Source organism: Crocodylus siamensis, chromosome 1 (genome assembly GCF_052110815.1).
Source record: "Crocodylus siamensis isolate JL-2025a chromosome 1, ASM5211081v1, whole genome shotgun sequence".
NCBI classification, from domain to species: domain Eukaryota; kingdom Metazoa; phylum Chordata; order Crocodylia; family Crocodylidae; genus Crocodylus; species Crocodylus siamensis.
In genome coordinates, this window is record NC_143395.1 from 4,706,539 (window position 1) to 4,727,886 (window position 21,348).

At 44.1% G+C, this 21,348-nt stretch overlaps 1 protein-coding gene across 1 annotated transcript in view; it reads left to right on the plus strand.

Annotated features, from left to right (window-relative positions):
• Positions 1 to 21,348, plus strand: part of PKHD1 (PKHD1 ciliary IPT domain containing fibrocystin/polyductin) — a 407,856-nt gene that overhangs the window by 133,539 nt on the left and 252,969 nt on the right. The window contains exon 37 of the mRNA XM_090030582.1: positions 11,757 to 11,969. Within this exon, the coding sequence (XP_089886708.1) occupies positions 11,757 to 11,969 (213 nt within the window). The remainder of the gene's footprint in view (positions 1 to 11,756; positions 11,970 to 21,348) is intronic.

The following is a 21,348-nucleotide window of genomic DNA, read 5'->3' on the forward strand; positions in this document are numbered from 1 at the left end:
GTCTAATAACTTCACAAGCATGAAGAGTCCAGGACCGTTCCCAAGGGAATGCCAGAACCAGTAGTTTCAAGCCAGGTGCCCTCCTGTTTGCTTTCTCTCCATCCACAGAGCCCACATCTTCTTGCTTGCCCAGCTTCAACAACCCAGCTGTTGTAAGACAGTCGCTGACTCGAGGAAGCCCTGAGATTTAATGGGAGAGATGGAGAGCGCCGCTCGTATATAGCCTAGAGATTAGGGCACTCTCCTGGGAGGTAAGACTCATGGATTTGGAGGTTCCTCAGGCTGAGGAAGGTCTCTGATCCCTGGATGAGTGCTCCAGCCAAGAGGCTTTTTGGGAAAAGGTTGGGCACCACCACTGCTAGTTAGTTAAGTGCCCATCTTAGAAGCATGAATAGGCTAAATGGATCACAGGCAGTCAGCTCTCGTGAAGGATGGGTGTTCAGACATGCGCCTGTCCTAATCATTTTCTCTTGGCTGCCTTTTGGTGACTGAGCTTTCTCAGGTGCTCGTCCTCTCTGAATCCTCCAGGTGAAGCACCAAGGTGCTAAACTCAGTCTGCCCGGATTGTTCTTCAGCAGTTCCTAAGTGTCCCCATTAACTGTATAGGGATCCCAGGCACCTAAATCTGGTCATGTCAGCTTACTTTCTGGGTCGGAGGAGCCTATATTATAGGTGCTGAGAGGCCTAAATATAGGCATGTCTGAGACCAAACTAGATCTGTCCCTAAGTCCCACATCCTCAAAGGTGCTTAGGCACATAATCCTACTGATTTCAGTTGAGAGTAGGGTGTCTTGTATATTCCCTTTGAAAATCGGATGCAAGTTATTTGCCCAAAGTCATGCAGGACGTCTTTGGAAGAAGAATGAACACAGCTGTGATCTCTTGGCTCCCAACCCAGTGCCCCAACTGCTGGGCCCTCACATAGATCAAAGCCCTGTCATGGTAGGTGCTGAGCAAATGTATATTAAGATACAGTCCTTGTCTTTAGGTACTTGCAATGTAAATACCAGAATATAGGGAAGAGCCTGAAGCACAGAGATTTGGAGTGCTTTCACCCAAGATTATGCAGAGACTGGCTGGAGCAGTTGAGCCTGTTTCTTTTGAGAAACCAGTCCATCACCTGGCCTTTCTTCTTTAAAATTATAGATGATAGAAAATGAGGGTTGGAAGGGACTTCAGGAGGTCACATCTAGTTCAATCCCCTGCTCCAAGCAAGACAAGCCCCAGCTACATCATCCCAGCCAGGACTTTGTGCAGCCAGGCCTTAAAAACCTCCAAGGATGGAGATGCCACCACCTCTCTGGGTAACCCAATCCAGTGCTTCACCACCCTCCTAGTGAAAAAGTTTTTCCTCAAATACTACTTAAACTTCCCTTAATGCAACTTGCTTGATTTCTTTGCTGAAAGTGAAGTGTTTGACTCGAGTTGATCCCTGGAAGGCTGATAATCGGTTCTGCAGGCCATGTACCCATATTGCAACAATTTTGTTTCCATAATTTTTGGATCCTTTGTGGGTCTCTCCCCAAAGTATAGTCCTAATGAAGGAGCCAAATGTCTTGCTTCTGGAGCTCAGGTGTTGGGGTTTGACAGCACCTTTCAACTTATTGCAGAGTAAAAAAATGTCTATTCTGCTTTCAACTACTTTGTCCCCTGGCATGACCGATGTTTCCCAAGCACCTGAAAACTATATATTTGGGTAATATCAGTTTTGACATAATCAACTGGGTGATTATCCTTGACTTCGAAGGCACCTGATATAATATGCACTGTTCTTGTTTCTATTCTATACCGAGCTCTCCTGTTTGGCTGTCTCTTCCTTTGGAGCATATGGTAGGTGTGGCCACATGTCTGTGATGCTGCCTTAGTGCTGACAGAGTAGGGAGGCTTCCTCTAAAAGAGACGGGGCTGGCAGGCTTATGTGGGCTGCAGATCTGAATCACCATTGCTTGGCAGCTCTACTGTAAGGAAAAAGTCCAACCAGCTTGCAAAGGATCACATGCCATCTGAACAGATGGCCATGAAGGGAAAGAGCCAAGAAACATGGGCCTCAGTCTTGGGAGCTGGTTTGTAACTGAGAATATTTAAGCAGCTGCCTGTTTCCCTCTGAGAGTTGGATGAAGGCCCCAATCCAGCAAAGCACTTGAACGCACACTTAACTTTTAAGCACACTAGGTACTCCCATTGATTTCGGTGGGACTATTATACATAAGTGTTGTCTTTATTGGGACCGAAATGTGTGTTGGGAGTGGTCACAAAGGGAGGATAACATATGCTGTGGGACATAGAGTGACTCCTTCAGTTTAGGCGGCCTTCAAGGTTAAATCAATATAATGAACTCTTTGCTCCTTTGTGCCTTACACTGCAGGTGCCCTGCCTGTCCTGAACCTTCATAGCTCATTTGCGTTTCATGCAAGCATGTCAAGAGGGCACGTGTAACAGGTCCGTAAAATGAGTCTATTGTCTTTAATTAAGGACCATTAACCATGGATCCCTAAACGACTACAGAGGAGGATCTTTGTTTTCCTTCACTATTGACCCCAACAGACACACCTTTAGAGCCTGAGAATGAGCATTGAAAGCAGCCGGCCAGCAAGCTGCAGTCTTGTTATGTAGGATCAGTTGTTCGAGTAGAGATGCCTCCTGCTGTTTGCTATTCAGGGATATATGCCAGGAATATAACTTGCGAGATTAAGTGCCTCTCACAGGGGTTTTGTGGGATTGTCATAAAAGGCAGAAGTGAAGGGAATTGGAAATAACAGGTCCAAGACTCCAGGACTATTGGTCATAGAAGGACATCCACTTTCCATGAAAAACTCCTTCCTCACATATCCAATGGTAGGATGTGAACTATATGCAGAAGAGAGGGGAAAATGTCCATGGAGAAGGGAACCTTACAAACATCAACAGATCCTTTTCTGCTGGCAAAGATTTTTCTGTTGTGCTCCATAGTCCCACAGTTGTTGATAAGATGTGAGAGAATAATTAAATGGATGAACAAATCCTGTTCTTTGTTGCTCTCTCAATGCTTTGCATTCTTGATTTAAAACCAACTCTCTTAAAATGACCCCTCTTTCTTCAGTGAGTTTATTTGTGATATGTCGCTCACCCTGTATAGAGAAGCTGGATTCAATCCAATGACAGATGCTCTCATGCTCTTGCTGGTTCTCCTACAGCTTAACAAGATGTTCCAGCAAAGATTACAGTACTTCTCTTGGAGAACTAATGCACCAGCTTGGTAAGGACCCAAAACAATCAAAGTCACCAAGTGGTTTCAGAATTTTAAGAGAGTTTTCATGCTTCAGGGTACCAATCACCCTCAGACTGATGGGTTCAGGATGAACTCTTCCCTTGAGCAACTTGTTCCATAAACACCAGCTGCAGGAATATTTTCTTGGAGTCTCTAGTGCTGGCCGGTGTCAGACTATGAATGCTAGACTGTGGGCCTACACCCGCATTAATGCGTTACAATTAGAGCACATTCAGTTTAGTATCTGTAATAACAGGTACTAACTTAATGCACAGTAGGCCTGCGCGAAGCTTCGGTGGCTGATTCGATTCGGAGGAGATTCGGCCCAATTTGGCAGCTGACTTTCCAAATCCGAATCAAATCAGGAGACCCATTAATCTCTGCGAATAGAATCAGAAGGCTCCGAATCAATTTGGAGATCCAGCCATTGGCTGCACAGGCAGGCACCAGGCAGTGCCGCTGGCAGCAGCTGGGGGAGCAGCTGGGTGAACCCCGGTTTGAGCCGGCAGCCGCGGGAGAAGCCATGGCTCATCTGGCTGCTCCCCTGGCTGCCCCCCACCAGGGTGAGGCAGGCAGTGCTGACAGCTTGGGGAGAAGCTGGGGGGGCTGTGGGGAACAATTGAGGAGCTGTGGGAATCGAATCGGGATCTGGGGAATCGAACCAGGAGCTGGGGGGAGTTTGTTCCCTCAGCCCCTGATCATTCCCCCCAGCTTGATCCCCCCGCTCCCAATCATTCCCCGCAGCTTCTCCAAGGGCTGCCAGCACTGCCTGCTTTGCCCCAGTGGCGGCGGGGGGGAGCAACCAGAGGAGCTGGGGCTTGAGCTGGCAGCCTGGGGAGAAGCCGCGGGGGCTGGGAAGAATTATTAGGGGCTGGGGGACTTCCCCCCAGCTCCCAATCATTCCCTGCAGCTTCTCTTGGAGCTGCCAGCTCAAGCCAGGCCCCACCGAGTTGAATCTGTCTCGCCAAATCCATATCAGAAGAAAATACTTTCTGCTTTGCAAAGGCCTAATGCATGGTACTGAGCACTACTGTGCAGTAGCACTGGCACATGTCTCTTCATTGATGCTAATGTGCAGTAGATTAATGCTACTGCACATTATTGCATTAGCATGGCTTTCACCATGACATGCTAACGTGCAGGAGAATGAATCTCTTGCACTTTTAGAGTCTAGTGTAGATGCACCCTGTGTGGATCATGGGTTTAGCCCAGTTCAGCAATGCCTATATGCCGTTCAAAGGCACTCTGCATTGAAATGACACTCTGTTGCATTTCCTCCTCTACTTTTGATCTTGTTCTCCTCTGTTTCACGTGAGACTTCAGAGCAGAAATATCCTCTATGTGCAACCAAGCTCTTCATCATTACTTTGGTGAAGTAGGTACTCTTGTACTGCATTTCTTCCACCTTTCATCATTATTTTGATGTGGTAGGTGGACCAAATGGAAAAGTGTGGGGCCTTCACCTCCTTTTTTAGTCTGTTTTCTTAACTTTCCATATTTTCTTCTGGTATTTCTTTCTCCCCCTCTGGGAAAAGAGGAGGTCCTTCAAATGCAGTGATTTTTTTTTTTTTAAAGGAGGACAAGAAAAGAAACTTCTTTCTGGGCCTGGAGGTAGAGGCTAATTGCTAGGTTAATTGAGAGAAGTGATGGTTTTGATGTTCTCACAAAAACATCAAATCGCCTCAAAAGATTTCTTTCCCTTCCCCCCAACCTGAAAGATACGGGGTTGGTCTGAATGTTACTGTACAGAAGTGATTATGGGTTTAATTGTATTTATTTGGATTGGTGGGGAGGCCATCATAACAATAGTTGATTGATTTTTATAAAAATTACCCCAAGGTCACTTGTAAGGCATTCCTTGCTTCTTTGTGCATTCATAACAAACAATTTAAGGGTCACAGCCAAAGGCTCTGCTGAGAGAGATTCTTGTTTTCTGCTTTCAGAAGAAGGGGTCAAGTGCTATAGAAGAAGGAAGTGAAGCTTTTTATTTTAAAGTCTTTCAAAGCAGCAGTTGTGTATTTATTTTGCGACTATAAAGTCCAACGAGGGTAGCTACAGAGAGCTGGTGATTAGGGTGAACATATAAACATTGGACATAAATGCTTGTAAGTTTAGATATAGTTTATTTTATAATTGGATTGGTTAAATGACTGAGTTTGAATCTTTGCCAGTCTTTTCTCTCTCTCTTTTTTATTAAGCTGTCATTTTTTAAAATCCCAGCAGGTTCTCAACTCTATTTATGGCTTGGTTTTCAGAAGGGCTGAGCTTCTGTTGATATCACTGTGGGAAATGGACAGGTTCAGGAGTTTTAAAAATACCAGTGGATTAGGCTTGTATGATATGAAGTGGCAGTGCATATGATCGGCACTGACTGATTGCTCAACTGTTGGTGCCATTTCAACACATCGAACTTGAGGGCCAGGCAGCTGCCTCACAGGAAAGACCCAGTGTTGTAGTAGATTCTCATTGCTGTGGTCGCCTTGATTTTGCAAGTCTTTGTGCTGCTGTGCGTGGTAGATTGCTACCATTTATTAGTGTGCTTAGGTGCTGGGAAATGCAAGAACTAGGCGTCACCCTTTCTGTCTAGGAGCAATTCTCATACTCTTCTTGACCACTTATGTAGTAGTAGGAATACAGGATAAACAAAAAGACAGACTGGGCATGCCTAAGGAGACGAAGATTCAGTGCTCCCTAAATAACTAATGGTGAATTTGGCCATTTCCTACCTAAGCTTTGTTATAATCCAGATCAGTACTGTAAGTGTGTAAAGTCTGTTTAAGTTCCTGATTTCTTAGGTAGTCCCAGAGCATGGCTAGTGATTGTCTGATGTTGACAGCATGCATGCAGGACATTGTAAAACATGCTGGCGGAGATCACAGTTATGGTGTTCACCTTTTGCTCGATAGCCTTGTCATTCTACCACTCACCTGTGAAGCTTAAGGCCTAAGTTACAGACCCTCTTCACCCTAACCGTATATAAAAGCTCACATACTGCCAGGCATGGACTAGTCTGGGTGAGGCCTTCCTCTTGCTGTCTTATTATAGCTGGGTTATCGGGCAGTCAAGAGTGCAAGAGGAGAGCAAACAGTAGGGCGTGTAGCTCTTTAGCCCAAAGTAGAGGACACTTTCCTAGGTTGGGGAGACCTGGGTTCACTTCTCTGCAATCAACACACATTTGAAGTCATGAAGTGTGAAAAAAATGATAAAGGAAGGAAGCTACAGACATCAGGATGCTAAATTTCAGTTAGGTGTAGATGAAGGGATGTGTGTCTTTAAATTAGCTGATCTGGATTATTTTCACGCAAAATTCCTTGAAGAGTTGGCTGAGTAGATGTCTGGTGGGCTGATACTAATTTTTAACCATCTTGAAATTTCAAGGAGATTTCTGAAGGCTAGAAAATGTTACTGTCTGACATGTGTCAATGCACATTAGCCTAATTTAATGTGCATCATGGGCACACGTCTACACGTGTGCCCTTGATGCACATTAAAAATGACAAAATGAGACTAATTATGCCTAACTTTGATTACTGCAAATATCAAATGTAGTCACAGTTAGTTAAAGTACACTAATGCAACCTGGCACTAACTTTACTGCCGGGTCTGCCCTGTCACTAGGGGCACATGGCAGGGCTTAGAGCCAAGTGCACTAACTTTAGTTCCAAGACCTTGCACGTGTAAACACCTGAGAAAAATCAGTTAATTAAATTTAGTTGTGCTTAAATGCATGTGTAGACATGCCCTTTGTGTCAATATTTAGAAAGGAGTAGGGGAATGAACTCTATAAGTAATGACCAATGAACCTGAACCAATCTTCAAGAAAATAATTGAAAATCCAATACAATATTTAATTAATAAACAATAAGAACATATGAATATCATTAAAAACAGTCAGTGTAGTTTTATGGAATATATAACTTATCGTACACATCTGATTTCATTCTTTGAGCTGATTGCTAGTTTGTTTTACAAGGATAACTGCACAGGATTCAATTAGTAGGGCTGTAGTTTTTGTGTAGCAGCGATGGGCCAGGAAATATGGAAGAGCAGGAGTTTTTTGGTGATATCTGTTATTGGGTCAGTTGCATAGTTGGGAGAGATGTTAGACAAGCTTTTGGGCACAAAATATCCTTCCTTTTAGACTTTTGTAAGGTGAATAACTCTGTACTAAATGGCATTTTGGAAAAAAACCAAATAGCACTACATCGTATCAACAAATCACACATGACAGGGTTGTATGAACTGGGTAGATGACATACTTCAACAAGAAGCCATCATCACACCAACCCACAGTCTCTCCCCGCACAGCATGATGACACTTTGTTACTGTGCTTTGCAAGTAAGGGGTGGCTCAAGAAATTTAAAAGGAGGCACAGCGATTTCTAATGAGTCAGCAAAGAGTAGGACTAAGTTGGATGTCATTTACCATGTTTATCAACGATGTTAAATGAAAGAGAAAATCAGTTTGGTAGATGCTCAATAACACTGAGGACAAGGTACCTCTATAGTGTGATTTGAATTGCTTTGTCAGCTGGGCACATTAAACCAAAACACATTTTAATACAGGAAACCCTCACTATTTGTGGATTTGCGATTTGGGTTTTGAATATTTGCGGTGTGCCGCACCAACCCACAGTCTCTCCCCGCACAGCATGATGACACTTTGTTACTGTGCTTTGCAAGTAAGGGGTGGCTCAAGAAATTTAATAGGAGGCACAGCTTAGATAATGTAAAGTTGATGGGGGAGTTGGCATCAGCAGACCATGAAGCAGCATAGGATTCTTCCCCTGAGCTTCTTAAAATCTTCGAGGAAAAGGGTTACAAGTCCAAATAAATTTTCAGTGCAGATGATGTACTCGGCCTTGGTGAGGCCGCAGCTGGAGTACTGTGTCCAGTTTTGGGCTCCACAATTCAAAAAGGATGTGGAGAAGCTTGAGAGAGTCCAGAGGAGAGCAACGCGCATGATCAGAGGTCAGGAAAACAGGTCTTACGATGACAGGCTGAGAGCCATGGGACTCTTTAGCCTGGAAAAGCGCAGGCTCAGGGGTGATCTGATGGCCACCTATAAGTTTATCAGGGTGACCACCAGGATCTGGGGGAACGTCTGTTCACCAGAGCGCCCCAAGGGATGACAAGGTCGAACGGTCACAAACTCCAGCAAGACCGTTTCAGGCTGGACATAAGGAAGAATTTCTTTACTGTCCGAGCCCCCAAGGTCTGGAACAGTCTGCCAGCGGAGGTGGTTCAAGCACCTACATTGAACACCTTCAAGAGTAAATTGGATGCTTATCTTGCTGGGATCCTATGACCCCAGCTGACTTCCTGCCCTTTGGGCAGGGGGCTGGACTCGATGCTCTCCCGAGGTCCCTTCCAGCCCTAATGTCTATGAAATCTATGAAATCTATGATGCAGTACAGTATTCATGGATTTCCCCATTCGTGAGGATCTCTGAAACATATCCCTGTGAATGGTGAGGGTCTCCTGTATAGCCACGTAAAGGTATGCCCCTTGAAACAAGGAATGCAGGTCATATTGATGGTGTGGATATATTACACTGAAACAGAGTGAAGGGTCGTTGTCTACAAGCAACTTAGCCTGAGCTCCCCATACGATCACGTGACAGAACGAACTAATTCAGTCTGATGTAGAGTTTAGATTGTGGACTGTGTAGGATGGTTTGGATACAGATGATCCTGCCTCAGGGAGGAGGTTGGACTAGATGGCCTATGGAGGTCTCTTCCAGCCCAACTTCTCTGTGATTCTCTTAATCCTTGCATGTCTAAGTAGGAGAGAAGTGCATAAGTATATAGAACTCATCTTTTGTGTGAGGCGTGGAATTGATGTGCCCAGTTCAGTATTTTAAAAAGGAATTTGAAGACTGAAAAAGGTGCAGAAAAGAACCAGGAAGGCTGGGGGGAAAGCCCAATAGTGAAAAATTTCAAGGGCTCAATCTGTTTAGCTAATTAAAAGGAGGGGGGGAAATCTAATTGATTAGCAGATGCAGGTACCTTCACAAGGACAATGCACTGGGTTCTAGAGGGCTCTTCCACCTCACTGGGAAAGCATGAACCACAAACCAATAACTGATGCCAGACAGATTCAAATCAGATGATACCCACTTTTAACCATGAGGCTGATAACACTTTGGAGCCAACTATAAGGAAAGGGGCTGAGACATCTTTGAGGACTGTGTACCTTACTTTAAGGCATGTTTTAAACTTAAATGATTTGGCTGAATACATGGGACTCCCAATCCCGCCCCCCCCCCCCAATTCAATAACTCTTACAAATGCCAAGTCCAATGTGAGGTGATTCAGTTTTGCCTCCTGTCTTTAAACTCTACTGTGAATAGATTTCATAAATTTCCAGGCAGGAAAGAGCGCCGGGGTCAAGTAACCCCAGCCAGGTGCCTGTCTAACCTCCTGTTGAACACCTCCAAGGTAGGGGAAAGCACCACCTCCCTTGGAAGCCCATTCCATATTTTGGCAACCCTTACCATAAAGGATGTCTTCCATATGTCCAACCTAAATCTATTCTCCTTCGGTTTGTGGCCCTTATTTCTGGTAATCCCGAGGGGCGGCCTGGTAAACAGAGTGTCTCCTATTCTCTGCTGACCCCCTCCCCCCAGTGAGTTTGTAGGCAGTCACAAGATCACTTCTCAGCCATCTTTTGTGGAGGCTGAAGAGATTCAGGTCCCTCAGTCTGTCTTCATAGGCCCTCAGTCATACGAGTAGCCTTCCTCTGAACCCTCTCAAGGTTGTCCACATCCCTCTGAATCTTATCTGTTTCTGCATATCAAATGTTTTGCATTTGGAATATACCTAATTTCAGTCTGATTTAAATGCGTGTAGAGAAGACGTCTCAGTTTTGAACAAGAGAAGTTTGACTCTATGCTGTGCCATCAATATGTATTCAGTATGGTTTGTGAGAACAAAGAAAGACTGTTTCCAGCTAAGTGAGCTTAACTGGAATATATTTGTGACCAGTATAGGAAAACGCTTTGGGTAACTAGCCTGGTTGCAAAGCCCTTCTGCATGCTGAGAAGTCCCACTGACTTCAAGTGGCCATAAATGGGAGAATAAAGAACTAGCTTTGGCAGTCTGTTAGACCCACTCTGTGTAAATACACCTGCTCCAAGTATGTGGAATTTTAACATAGTCTAAGAGGAGAAAAATTTGTGGGTAGCCCTTGGTAAAATACTGGCAGTAGATCACTGAGCCGAGCTTGCTGAACAGAAGCAAAGGTTAAAGGCTAGTCTCATATTCTAGTAATTAATTTAAATGGTTTGTCTTTTCGCTTTAATTTTAAGTAGACTATAGTGTCCAACCCTTAGTAGCCCCCTGATCTCCTGCCAAAAGTCTCAGGCTGTACAGGGCACACTTTGTCTGCTGTGATTTCTACCCCGTTGTTTTAAACGTATAGATATACCTCTGTACCGAAATGGCAGGATGTGCTATTTTAAACTGCAGGAAAGTAAGGAACGAGAAATTCAGTAGTAGGTAAATGTGGAGTGCTCCAGACCTTACAGAGGTCTCCTCCTAATTTCCAATAGTTATGGATTGACTTGAGCCTTGATTGATACCCCTTAAAAATAGAGAATGCTTTGGGGCATATGAAGGGGGACAGAAAAGAGTAGGGCTGTTTCCCTGAAAGGAGAGATGACTTAAGAGGGAGAATAAACAATCAAGTGCTACAGAGAAGGTAAATGTTGCAGCAGCTCATCTGTTCATATAACACAACACCAAAATGGACATTCAACAGAAAGGCAGCGAATTCAAAATGGAGAAATGGCTTGTCCAACAATGTATAATTGATTGGTGGAACCAATTACCGCAGGATGTCACGGAGGCCAAGGATTTAGCAAGGTTCAAAAATGGATTAGATGATTATTCTGGTAACAACAAAGGTCCTTTTATAACAGCTAATGCATCCGGTGCCAGCTGCCATCAAAGTGGAAGTACTGGGTTCCGTTGACCTCTGATGTTGTTCAGTTTGCTAACTCCTGGGTATGTCTACATTGAGACGCTTACTGTGGAGTTGACTAATTAGCTCCGCATGAAGTTTATTCAGCCACATCAATTGCATGTGTAGACATGCCTCCTGTCTTCCAAAGCTCCTTTTTTCTGTCCCAATGAATTTACAGTCTAAAGAGGCAATTAATACCCAGGAAGCAATACCACCCGTATCTTACACTTAGAGAGAAGAGACACTGAGAGGTTGAGGTTGGGCTTGTCAAAGGGGTAAGAGTTGGGCACCCCACTGTGGTTAAAATGTAGGGAGAGCCCCAAGTAATTATTTGCTTTTGCAAATCCCAGCCTGTGTATCTTGCTTGAGTCCCCAGTGAAAGTCTGTGGTAGTGCTGGGAACTGGCTAAGGCTCAAGAAGCTTTTGATCCCCTACTCTAACCAATGTCATCCATCTAGATTCATTGTGTGCAGTTTCTTTGAATATGAAATATCAGATGTCTTTAGGAATGACTGTTGCATATTGACTTTCTGTTGTATTGTAGGTGGCAAGCTCCTGTTCGGTGGGCCTGGCCCTGTAGGACTCCATGCTCATTACATTCTGGTATCTGATGGTGGAAAACTCCAGGTGGGATTTCCAAATGCACCTTTCTGTTGCAAAGCACATATCCATCTCTATGGAAGCCTTCATACCCCAACCTTCTTTCCATTTGGGGCCAAATTTCTGGCAGTAAGGAATGGGACCCTCTCTATACATGGTGAGTTGATGAATGTACAATGCTGCTTTGTCTAAAAAAAGGAATAGCTTTGTTTGTGTTTCTAAACAATGTTGGAAAGCAACATGGAAAAGGATCACATTTAAGTGCCTTAGTCCATGTCAGTGGCTAATATAATAGATCGTGTGGTAGGACAGTACGGGGTGCTCCAGCACTGAGCCACCTGCCTCACTGCATGCGACCACCTTCCAGGCTCCAAATGTCTCCATGAGGGTGCCTCACGTCTGGCTGACCCTCTTCCTGGATTACACCTGCAAACCTGGGGGTAACGTTGCCACCACCCAGGGTCTGGACTGATTTTGGCCCTGTGCTCCATGGGAAACACAGACCTAGTAGTCCTTGAGGGGTACTCAACCCACTACAAGAACTTGGGGTGCTTCCCTCAGTCTGAAACACAAATGGTGGTCCATTAGTCAGATGAAGGGGACCCCAAGGCATTATGTAGACCCTCTCCCAATAAGTTTCCCATGCTAGGTACAGAGGAGGACTTTATCGGTTACAAGGAGTAGGATTGGAATAGGGTACAGGGCACAGTCTTATCAGAGAAATACCTTAGAGCAACCAGTGGCATGATAGCCTTTGATAACGCATAAAAGCGAAGTATCACCTCCTTGGACCTGTTTGTCATGCACCTGCCAAAGCATGATAAAGTGCAGTTAGCTTTATTGATCACTTTGTCACATTGACAACTCATGTTCATTTTGGAGTTAACAGTAACCCCAAAATCCTTTCCGCTGCTGCTGAGAATGTCCTCCGCTAGCCGAGTGATTCCTTTTTCCTAGGTGCAGCACCTTGCACTTGTCCTTAGTGAACTGCATCTTATTCTGTTCTGCCCATTTTTCCAACCTGTCCAGATCTGCTTGGATTCATTCCCTACCTTCTGGTTTGTTAACTTTATCCCATAATTTAGTATCATCTGCGAATTTGGACAGAGTGCTTTCCACACCCTCATCCAAGTCACTGATGAAGATATTGAACAGGGACTCCACTGCCCACATCTTTCCAGGTCGATGCCAACACATCCACCACCACTCTCTGGGTGCAACCCCTAAGCCGATTTGCCACCCACCTGACAGTGTAATCATCTATGTCATAGCTGCTCAGTTTATCTATAAAAATAAGATAAGATACCGTATGAAAGGCCTTCTTAAAATCCAAGTAGATGACATCCACCTCAATTCCTGCATCTAAGCATTTTGTGACCTAATCATAAAAAGAAACAAGGTTAATCAGCCAGGATCTACCTGCTATGAATCCATGCTGGTTGCCTCCATGCTGGTTGCCCTTTAGCTTTGCTTTCCCCACTGGACTTCCGCAAATGTGATCCTTAATTTTTTTCAGAGGTTTTCCTGAGGATAGAGGTGAGACTAACCAGTCTATAGTTACCTGGATCCTCCTTCCTCCCCTTCTTGAAAATAGGGACCACATTGGCCCTTTTCCTGACCTGAGCACCAAGAGTGCCCAAACAGCTGTACCAGTGGCTCTGCTTTTTCTCAGGCCTTAATTTTGACTGTATAAAACTATCTGGAGTTGACTATTGGCTGTAGACTTTTTCAGACAGGGACCTCAACTTGTTCTTGTCTGAAAATCTGTCTAAGATCAGTTATTGATAGGAATGAGGAAATGAATCTCCTTGCCTGACTGAGTGAAGACTGTCTTCCAGGGGCATTCTGTAATGCTACTTAACAAGTGGCTCCTTTTTTCTTGGGTTTTGGTACTGGGGTTATTGGCCTAACTCCCATGATAGCACAACATGCTATACCAGCTAAGGAGAAATGACTTCCCCAAGATCTCAGCAGGACCCTTATAGAACAAGCAATTAAATTCATTTTTAGAGGCCCACGGTAGAATCCCACCTCCTGCTCTGGCCTTCCTCTTTTTATTTGCTGTACTTTAATATTTATACAATGATACAATTCTTAGTGGTGCTTTCAAGCCAAAAACAAGAAAGAATTTGCAATTTAAGGGCTAAATTCTGATTGCTTCACAGCACTGCGATCACAAAACTGTGACAGTGATTGCCTCCATGGTTGGCTATTGTCTAATTGCCAGGCAAACCTGCTTGTCTTAAGTAGTCCCACTGAATGGGAGTGGTTCAAATGTAGCAAAAGCGCATGTGTTTGGCATTATTTATATTTAGATTTATCGTTTCTTACATTTTTATAGTTGTGGTGACAACAGGAGGGGATAGATAGGAGGCTAGAACACATTTGCTGTGCAGAGCAAGGAGAAGGTAAAGTTGGTGTGGCCCATCAGTGGAAATGACTCTGAGTTTCAATTTCTTGTCACTGATGCACAAAATCCAGACTTGCCACAAACTCATTTATGAGCTCTGTGTAATGTATGGACCCAGTGCATGGCTACAATTAAGCTTCATTGAAACCATGTAATCCACAATTTAGCACTAAAAGAGTGGAAGCCCGCTAGAAAATAAGACCGGAAGGAGTGTGTTCTCTTGCTGGCTTCATACTGCTTACATCAAACAGAAATACGTTGTTCTGGTTCCAATTTAGCTCCAGTCTGGCCTGTGGCATAGAATAAATTGGAGAGCACGTCAACCATCTCTTTTATATATATATATATATATATATATGTATGTATGTATGTATGTATGTATGTATGTTATCACAGATCAAAATCATTAAATAAGCAGCTTTTAAATTCTCAGCTGTCTCGGCGAAGACAGGATGGAGTGCAATTTAATTTCTTTTCTTTTTCAGATTGGAAAGTTTGGAAAATGTTCCACAGCTATGCTTGAGTTCACATTGTTTAGTAAGCGCTGTCAGCTGCTCTCTTTGATATGTTAATATGACGAAGGGTTTCCCAGAATTCCCTGTGAGTGGCAGTCCTGTGCTCCGGTGGTCGCAGAAGATTGGGAAATTTCACTGTTGCCTTTGGCTTTTGCCAACTCCCCTGCCAATCAGAGTGCGCCACCCGTAAACTGCCTGCCAATCACGTGTCAGTTTTAAAGGGGGTCTCAGTCAGCTGGGGTGATTTGAGTTTTTGACAATGTAATTATGGCCCTTGCGTCCACAGTAAGAACCTGAGCAGGATTGAGGGAGTTTTATTGATTGTTCAGAAGGGAAATTTATCACTGTCTCTGGCTCTGTTTGCACTTTATTCCCTGAGAAACTCTCCTGACAAGTTTCCTACAAGAAATCTAGCTTGGTGGCCTTGGCTATGCTTGCACCTTTGTCCTTTCCAGCAAAATTGATTTGGACCCATGCTGTGGACTTGGAGCAAGCATTCAGCCTTTAAGAGAGTAGAAGATGGGATAAAAAGGTACAGCATTCACAAGCAGTGCAAATCAAGTGGCTGTGCTGTAAGAGGAGCCAGCCAATCCTTTTTCTGCTGCAAGATATTCAACAGTCTAATTTCACAGGCAAACAAATAGTCCTGTTGTGGATGGGAATAAAGTATTCCCATGGAAATGGTTTACAACCCAGCATTAGAAATCAGATCAACATGCAATGATTTGTTCTCTCTTATGCACATGTAAGCCCCATTAACATGTCCACTGGCGATTTACATGTCTTTCTAAGATATAACTGAGAAGCTATTACTCATTAATTGTGCAACTAGTGATTTTGTCTGCTGTGTGTATGTCTATTGCATAAGAAAGACTTGACTTTCTGTTTTCCTATGTTTTGTCTAATGGTAAAAGGAATCAGAACTCTTGGTAGAGGTGATATCTTTTATTAGACCAACTAGATATTTGCAGAAAAAATTATTTATTTGCAAGCTTTCGGGCACATGTGCTTTCCTAAGGAGAGTGCAAAGACTGTAAAATTTCTCTTAGGTGGAAATGAAAATTCATATTGCACAAGAGAGTTGAAAGGTGTTGTAAGGTCTCCTCATTGTCTAATGGCATACACACATACAAAAGGGAGCATATTAGTGATGATTTAGCAATGTTTTGCATCCATTTTCTCCTGATGAATCAGGTATGGAGGTTAAAATGTAGGTATCATATTTGTCTACCACCAGGCAAAGTAAATGCAGTGAGGTTCCTGATCACCCTTACCTCCTCCAATGGCAGGTCACCAGTTTAGGCATAGATCCAAAGGTAGTTTGGTCTCCTATACTCCCAAATGTGCCGTTTTGAGTCAACATCTTCATTATTCTCTGAAGTCTTGTAACATCAGGACAGATATTAAGTTGATCTCTTGAGTCAATGGAGAGCAGAACCAGAGTTAAGCACTGAGTGAAAGCTGAAGTTAATTAGCAGACTGTCTCCAGTGTCCAGCCTTTCTGTACTGGTAGGAGCTTCTTGAGGATGCAGACTGGCAATTGGTTATACTAATTACAGCGTTGCAGAGACATACCTGTCCCTAAGTGCACGTCAGCTGATCCATTATAACTGCTTAATTTGTCAGCTCTTATCCTGCAGTAACAGAAGCCAAACCACAATGATTTCCTCTTGAATGAAACAGGTGGGGAATTTCAGTGGTTTAGCTTTCATTTATGGAGAAGAGTATGCAAATTAAACCATTACTCTGCTTAAAGTAAGTCATACTAAATCTCTCCAACCTCCCACCCCGCCATTCTCATTATCATGTCTCTCTATGCCTTCAGCATCTGTAACTACATTCCTAGGTACAATGAATTGCAATAGTTGAGCTTGGAGCTCATGAATGCATAGATCACTGCATAGATCTGTGTCTAGTAGAATGGGGTGGAGTCTGCATGTGAAATTAAGTAGTAGAATTAGAGGGTGCGTCTAAATGTGCATTAACGTGCTTTAGTAATCTGTTACCTCCATTGTGAAGTACTAGGAAAATGTGCATTAGCCTATTTTAATGTGCATTAGCTAAAGAGCACATTATTTTAGTGATGCTTTAATGTACATTGAAATACGCTGGTGCACATTAAAGCACATGTGTCGATTTGTCAAGTTACTTCCTTTGCAGCTCCAATTGTTTTGTTATTGGACAACAATAAGGACTCCAACAGGTCCTTGATGTTTTAGAACATCCCTTCATGCAGTACATAGGGATCATCCATAAAAGATGGTAGCATGGAGGAAGTTTGTTCTTTATAGCTTTTCTTTGTTCCTATCAAATGCTGTCTTGTCTAGATGGGGGATCAATCAGATACTCTTTATTTTTATACCAAATTAAGAATAGTAAAACCTAGGACTTAATGCTATTTGCATCAAATATATAAGAGATTTCAGGATGGGCATTTGTCTGAGTACTGCTTGCAGTGGAGCCTGTGCTTCCTCCTAAATTTAGCACACTGGGGAGATGGCTGGACCTTGTAGGTTTCTACAGATGAAAGTTTTAGACGTGGAAAAACTATTGTCCATCTTGCATTTTTCTTGCATTTTTCATCAAAGCATTTCTTTTGCTTCTGGCTTTCACTGCAACCAGGAAATCAGGGAGAACAACAGCGTACAGCAAAAAACAAAAGCTGAGCAATGGTTTTTCCTAATGGGAAAAGTTTTAATTTGAATTCCAGTTTTTTGGGCCAAGAGGGGAAGAGGGTTCTCCAAAATCTGTGAAGATAAAAAAGTTCTGAGCCTGGATCAAGGCAAGGCAAGGCTGGAATATCTTTTATTAGACGAACTAAACAGTTGAAAAAAATTCCTTGCAAGCTTTTGGGTCCAAACACCTTTCTTTGGGCATTGGGAGACTGCTATTGTTGTTCTGAGTTCTCTGAGGTAGAAAAGAAGCTAAAAGTGTGACAAGACATCTGTGAAAATGTAAATAGGTAGAAGACAATGGGTACATTAGGAGGGGATCTGGGAAAGGGTCGGGGAAAATTTGTGAAGGAATACAAATGGTAAGCTCCAGGCAGGTACCTGGTGAATCTGATGTTAGGCAGGTTGTAATGCGTCATAAACCCAATGCCTATGTAACCCGGGTACACCCAAGGCATGGGATGGGTAGGCAGGAGGGGGTGCTGTGAGAGGGATGCCAGAATTTTGAGCAGATCCCTCTTTCCTCTATAGAGTTAGCCCAAGCCCCAAACTATATACAATTTATTGAGTTAGAATATACATAATCATAAAGCTAAATATCATATACATATATTTACACAGTGAACATTAACAAATAACCAAGATCAATCCCTGAATAACACTATTTACCCATCACAATAAAAAAATTTCATCAGCATCAACACAATACAACATCACAATACAACACTTCAAATACAAAATATAAGGCACAAACAAGAACAATCTTAATAACATCTATTCCTTAATATAGTCCCTCAGCCATGGCAAGAGATAGTCCTCCTTCCAATGGGGTCCCTTGGGAAGTGTCCAGGAAGCAGCAGGGGCCCCTCCCCTTAGGGCCTTGACTAGGCATGGGGCTGCTTACCCAGCCCCTTCTCTGAGTTTGCCTATCCCAAATGTCTTTCCCCTGTGGGACCCAAGGGCCCAATGACTTGCGTTCCCTCAGGTGGTTGTGGTCAGGGCACAGCTCAATGGTGTCTCCTCTGCTGGAGCACCTCTCCAGGCCTCTTTTGCACCACTGGGCTCCTCTCCACCCTGTGCCCTGCTCTGGGCACCAAGGGCCCAGCTCGTCTCAGCTGCTGCACCACTGCTGCTGGCTCCTGGGTGCTGGGCCTCATGCTGAAGCACTACTATTTCCCCATGCCCTGGCTCAGCACTGAGGGCTCTTTTAGCACAGGCCAGGCCCTTCAGGCTCTGGCTGTCCATCCTTACGCTGGGTGACTAACCCAAACAGCCTCCACTGCTCCCTGGCTCCGCTCCCTCATGTGCTGCATGTGCACCTCCCTGGCTGCCTGCCGGGGTTACCCACAATGATGCCCGAGCTGCCCTTCCACAGCTCCCAAGGTTCGGGTCCGTGCATTGCCCTGTGCACCACGAGGCCTGCTGGCCCTCTGGGGTTGCAGGCTCGAGCTGCCACTTACAGCTCCCAAAGCCTGGGCTCTGTGCACTGAACTATGCACCATGATGGGCCCAAGCAGTCTCACACCGCTCCTAGGGCTGGGTCTCCGCGCACCATCACTGTGCACCGTCAACAGCCTGAGTGGTCTCGCACCACTCCCAAGGCTGTTCCTCCAGTGGCAGCTTCAGGAGCCTTCAGGCTGTTGCCCGCTGGGGGCGAGCTCCCCAGCTTTTCTCGGTTACACCCTTCTCGAGTCCCTCACGCTGGGCACGCGGCTCCTTTTATACACTCCAGGGCTCCACCCCAAAGTCTTCCAGACCTGACAGTTTACAGTCTTCAGTCAGGTCCAGGGGAGCTCTTCGTCCCCTCCTCTCAGGAAAGGGTGTGACTTTATTTCTCTTGCTGCCTCCTGATTGGTGGATGGACTCCACTAATCAAAACAGCAGGATCTCAAGCCTGGGACTCAACCCAAGCTCTGAAAGGCGAGTCTGCTACATCTATATTAAATCCATGCTTTTTTTGTATCCAGTACATTTATGACACGACGTTTGTAGGCTCGTCTATGAAAGGTGTTTTGTAAGTCCCCTTTGAGGATTAGTACTGAGAGATGAGAGAGAAAGTGGTTGCCTTGTGACAAGTGTGCACCCACAGGTGATTGGATAGTTTTGTCTTTGATTGATTTTTGGTGCGTGTTCATTCTGGTGTGTAGCTGTTGTTTGGTTTCTCCTACGTATCAGGGCATTTCGTGCGCTGGATGAGATATATGACATTTCTGGAGGTGCAGGTGTAAGATCCAGGAACGATGATGGCTCTGTTGTGGGGTGTCGTTATTGTGGGGGTGGTGGAGATGTGTTGGCAGGTTTTACATTTCTTGTCCTGGCATGGTCTGAATTCAAACTTTCCTCAAGGCTCCAGCCAACCAGAGGTCCAGATTAGGACCTATCTTTATTTATCCAGGTTGTTTCATTCTTCTGTCACCAGTTCCTTTGGAAATGACAGAGTCTATGTTTTTTTAATTCCCTTTCATCATGTGGTGGAGATGTAGCTAAGTGATCTTAGCATTTAAATGATCCTTCTCCCCTGCATACTTATTCCAGCAGACAGACATTCCCTATCTTGTTCAGTGGCAGTGTTGTAGATTAACTGGCAATAATGCAAAATGTTAACAGCTGCGTGCAACGACTGATGAGCATGTACAGTACTTAGCTGCCATGTTTGAAATGGTGCAACACTATGTCAGTTCAAAGACGCTTTTCCTACACGTTACTTTTGGTTGCCTGGTGTATTTATGCATGTTGTATTTCAGGTACTGTACTTATTAACTCATTCGTATATGCAAAGGCCTCATAAGAGCTAAGAAATCTCTTTCATCTCTTTGTCCATGGAAGCTGACTAACATAATATGTAGGTGAGTATTAATTTAAGAGATTTAATTTGCATTTGTCAAAGACATTGCAGAAGGAATGTTTTGTAGCTGGTGAAGAGCAACAATGAAGAAGACATCTGCCTATAAGTTCGTCAGGGGGGCACAGAACGGAATTGGTGAGTATTTATTCACCAAGGCGCCCCCGGGGGTTACAAGAAATAATGGCCACAAGCTGGAGGAGAGCAGATTTAGATTAGATATTAGGAGGAACTTCTTCACAGTTCGAGTGGCCAAGCTCTGGAACGGGCTCCCAAGGGAGGTGGTGCTCTCCCCTACCCTGGGGGTATTCAAGAGAAGGTTGGATGTGTATCTAGCTGGGGTAATGTAGGCCCAGCACTCTTTCCTGCTTATGCAGGGGGTCGGACTCGATGATCTATTGAGGTCCCTTCCGACCCTAGCATCTATGAATCTATGAATCTATGAATCTGTGTATCTGCTTGCTATTTAGCCCACATTATGGTCCTTAAGGGACAGTGCTGGCTGGGCAAGTTTGGGTGGTATGGTTTTCTATCACATATTGTAGTTTTATAAAAGTCAGAATGTAGAAATGTGCTGATTTTTAGGAAATTCCTGATGGTTTTGGCTTTCATGGTAATGTGAAAATATTTCCTTTTGGGAAGATAAACCAGTTTGGCTTTGTTTTTATTCTGATGTTTTTTATCTCTTTCTAGCTTTTCTAATACTAATGGATAATATTATATCTACAGACATATAATATTAAATAAGAAGCCCACATAAATGGCATTTTGGGGCACTGATGAGGATTTTAGATACTAACCCCCTTGGGAAACCAAGTAACTCTGTACAAATGGCAACAACGGAAGAGAAATGCCCTCCTGATTTTTAACCCAATAACTGGTTAAGGCACCAGGTTGTAGGCCCCTATCAGCCTATGGTGCTTTTGCATCTTGCATTTAATAATCATTAGTTAAAATGGGTAGACTAGAAAGGAGTGGGGAAACTTATGCTGATTGAGCTCTGTATCCAGAACCCAGGACCCCTTCCTTCAAGGTCCATCTTACTGCAGGGGGGTCCTCAATGAGCAGAGCCCATCTCACTGAGCCGTATTTCCTCT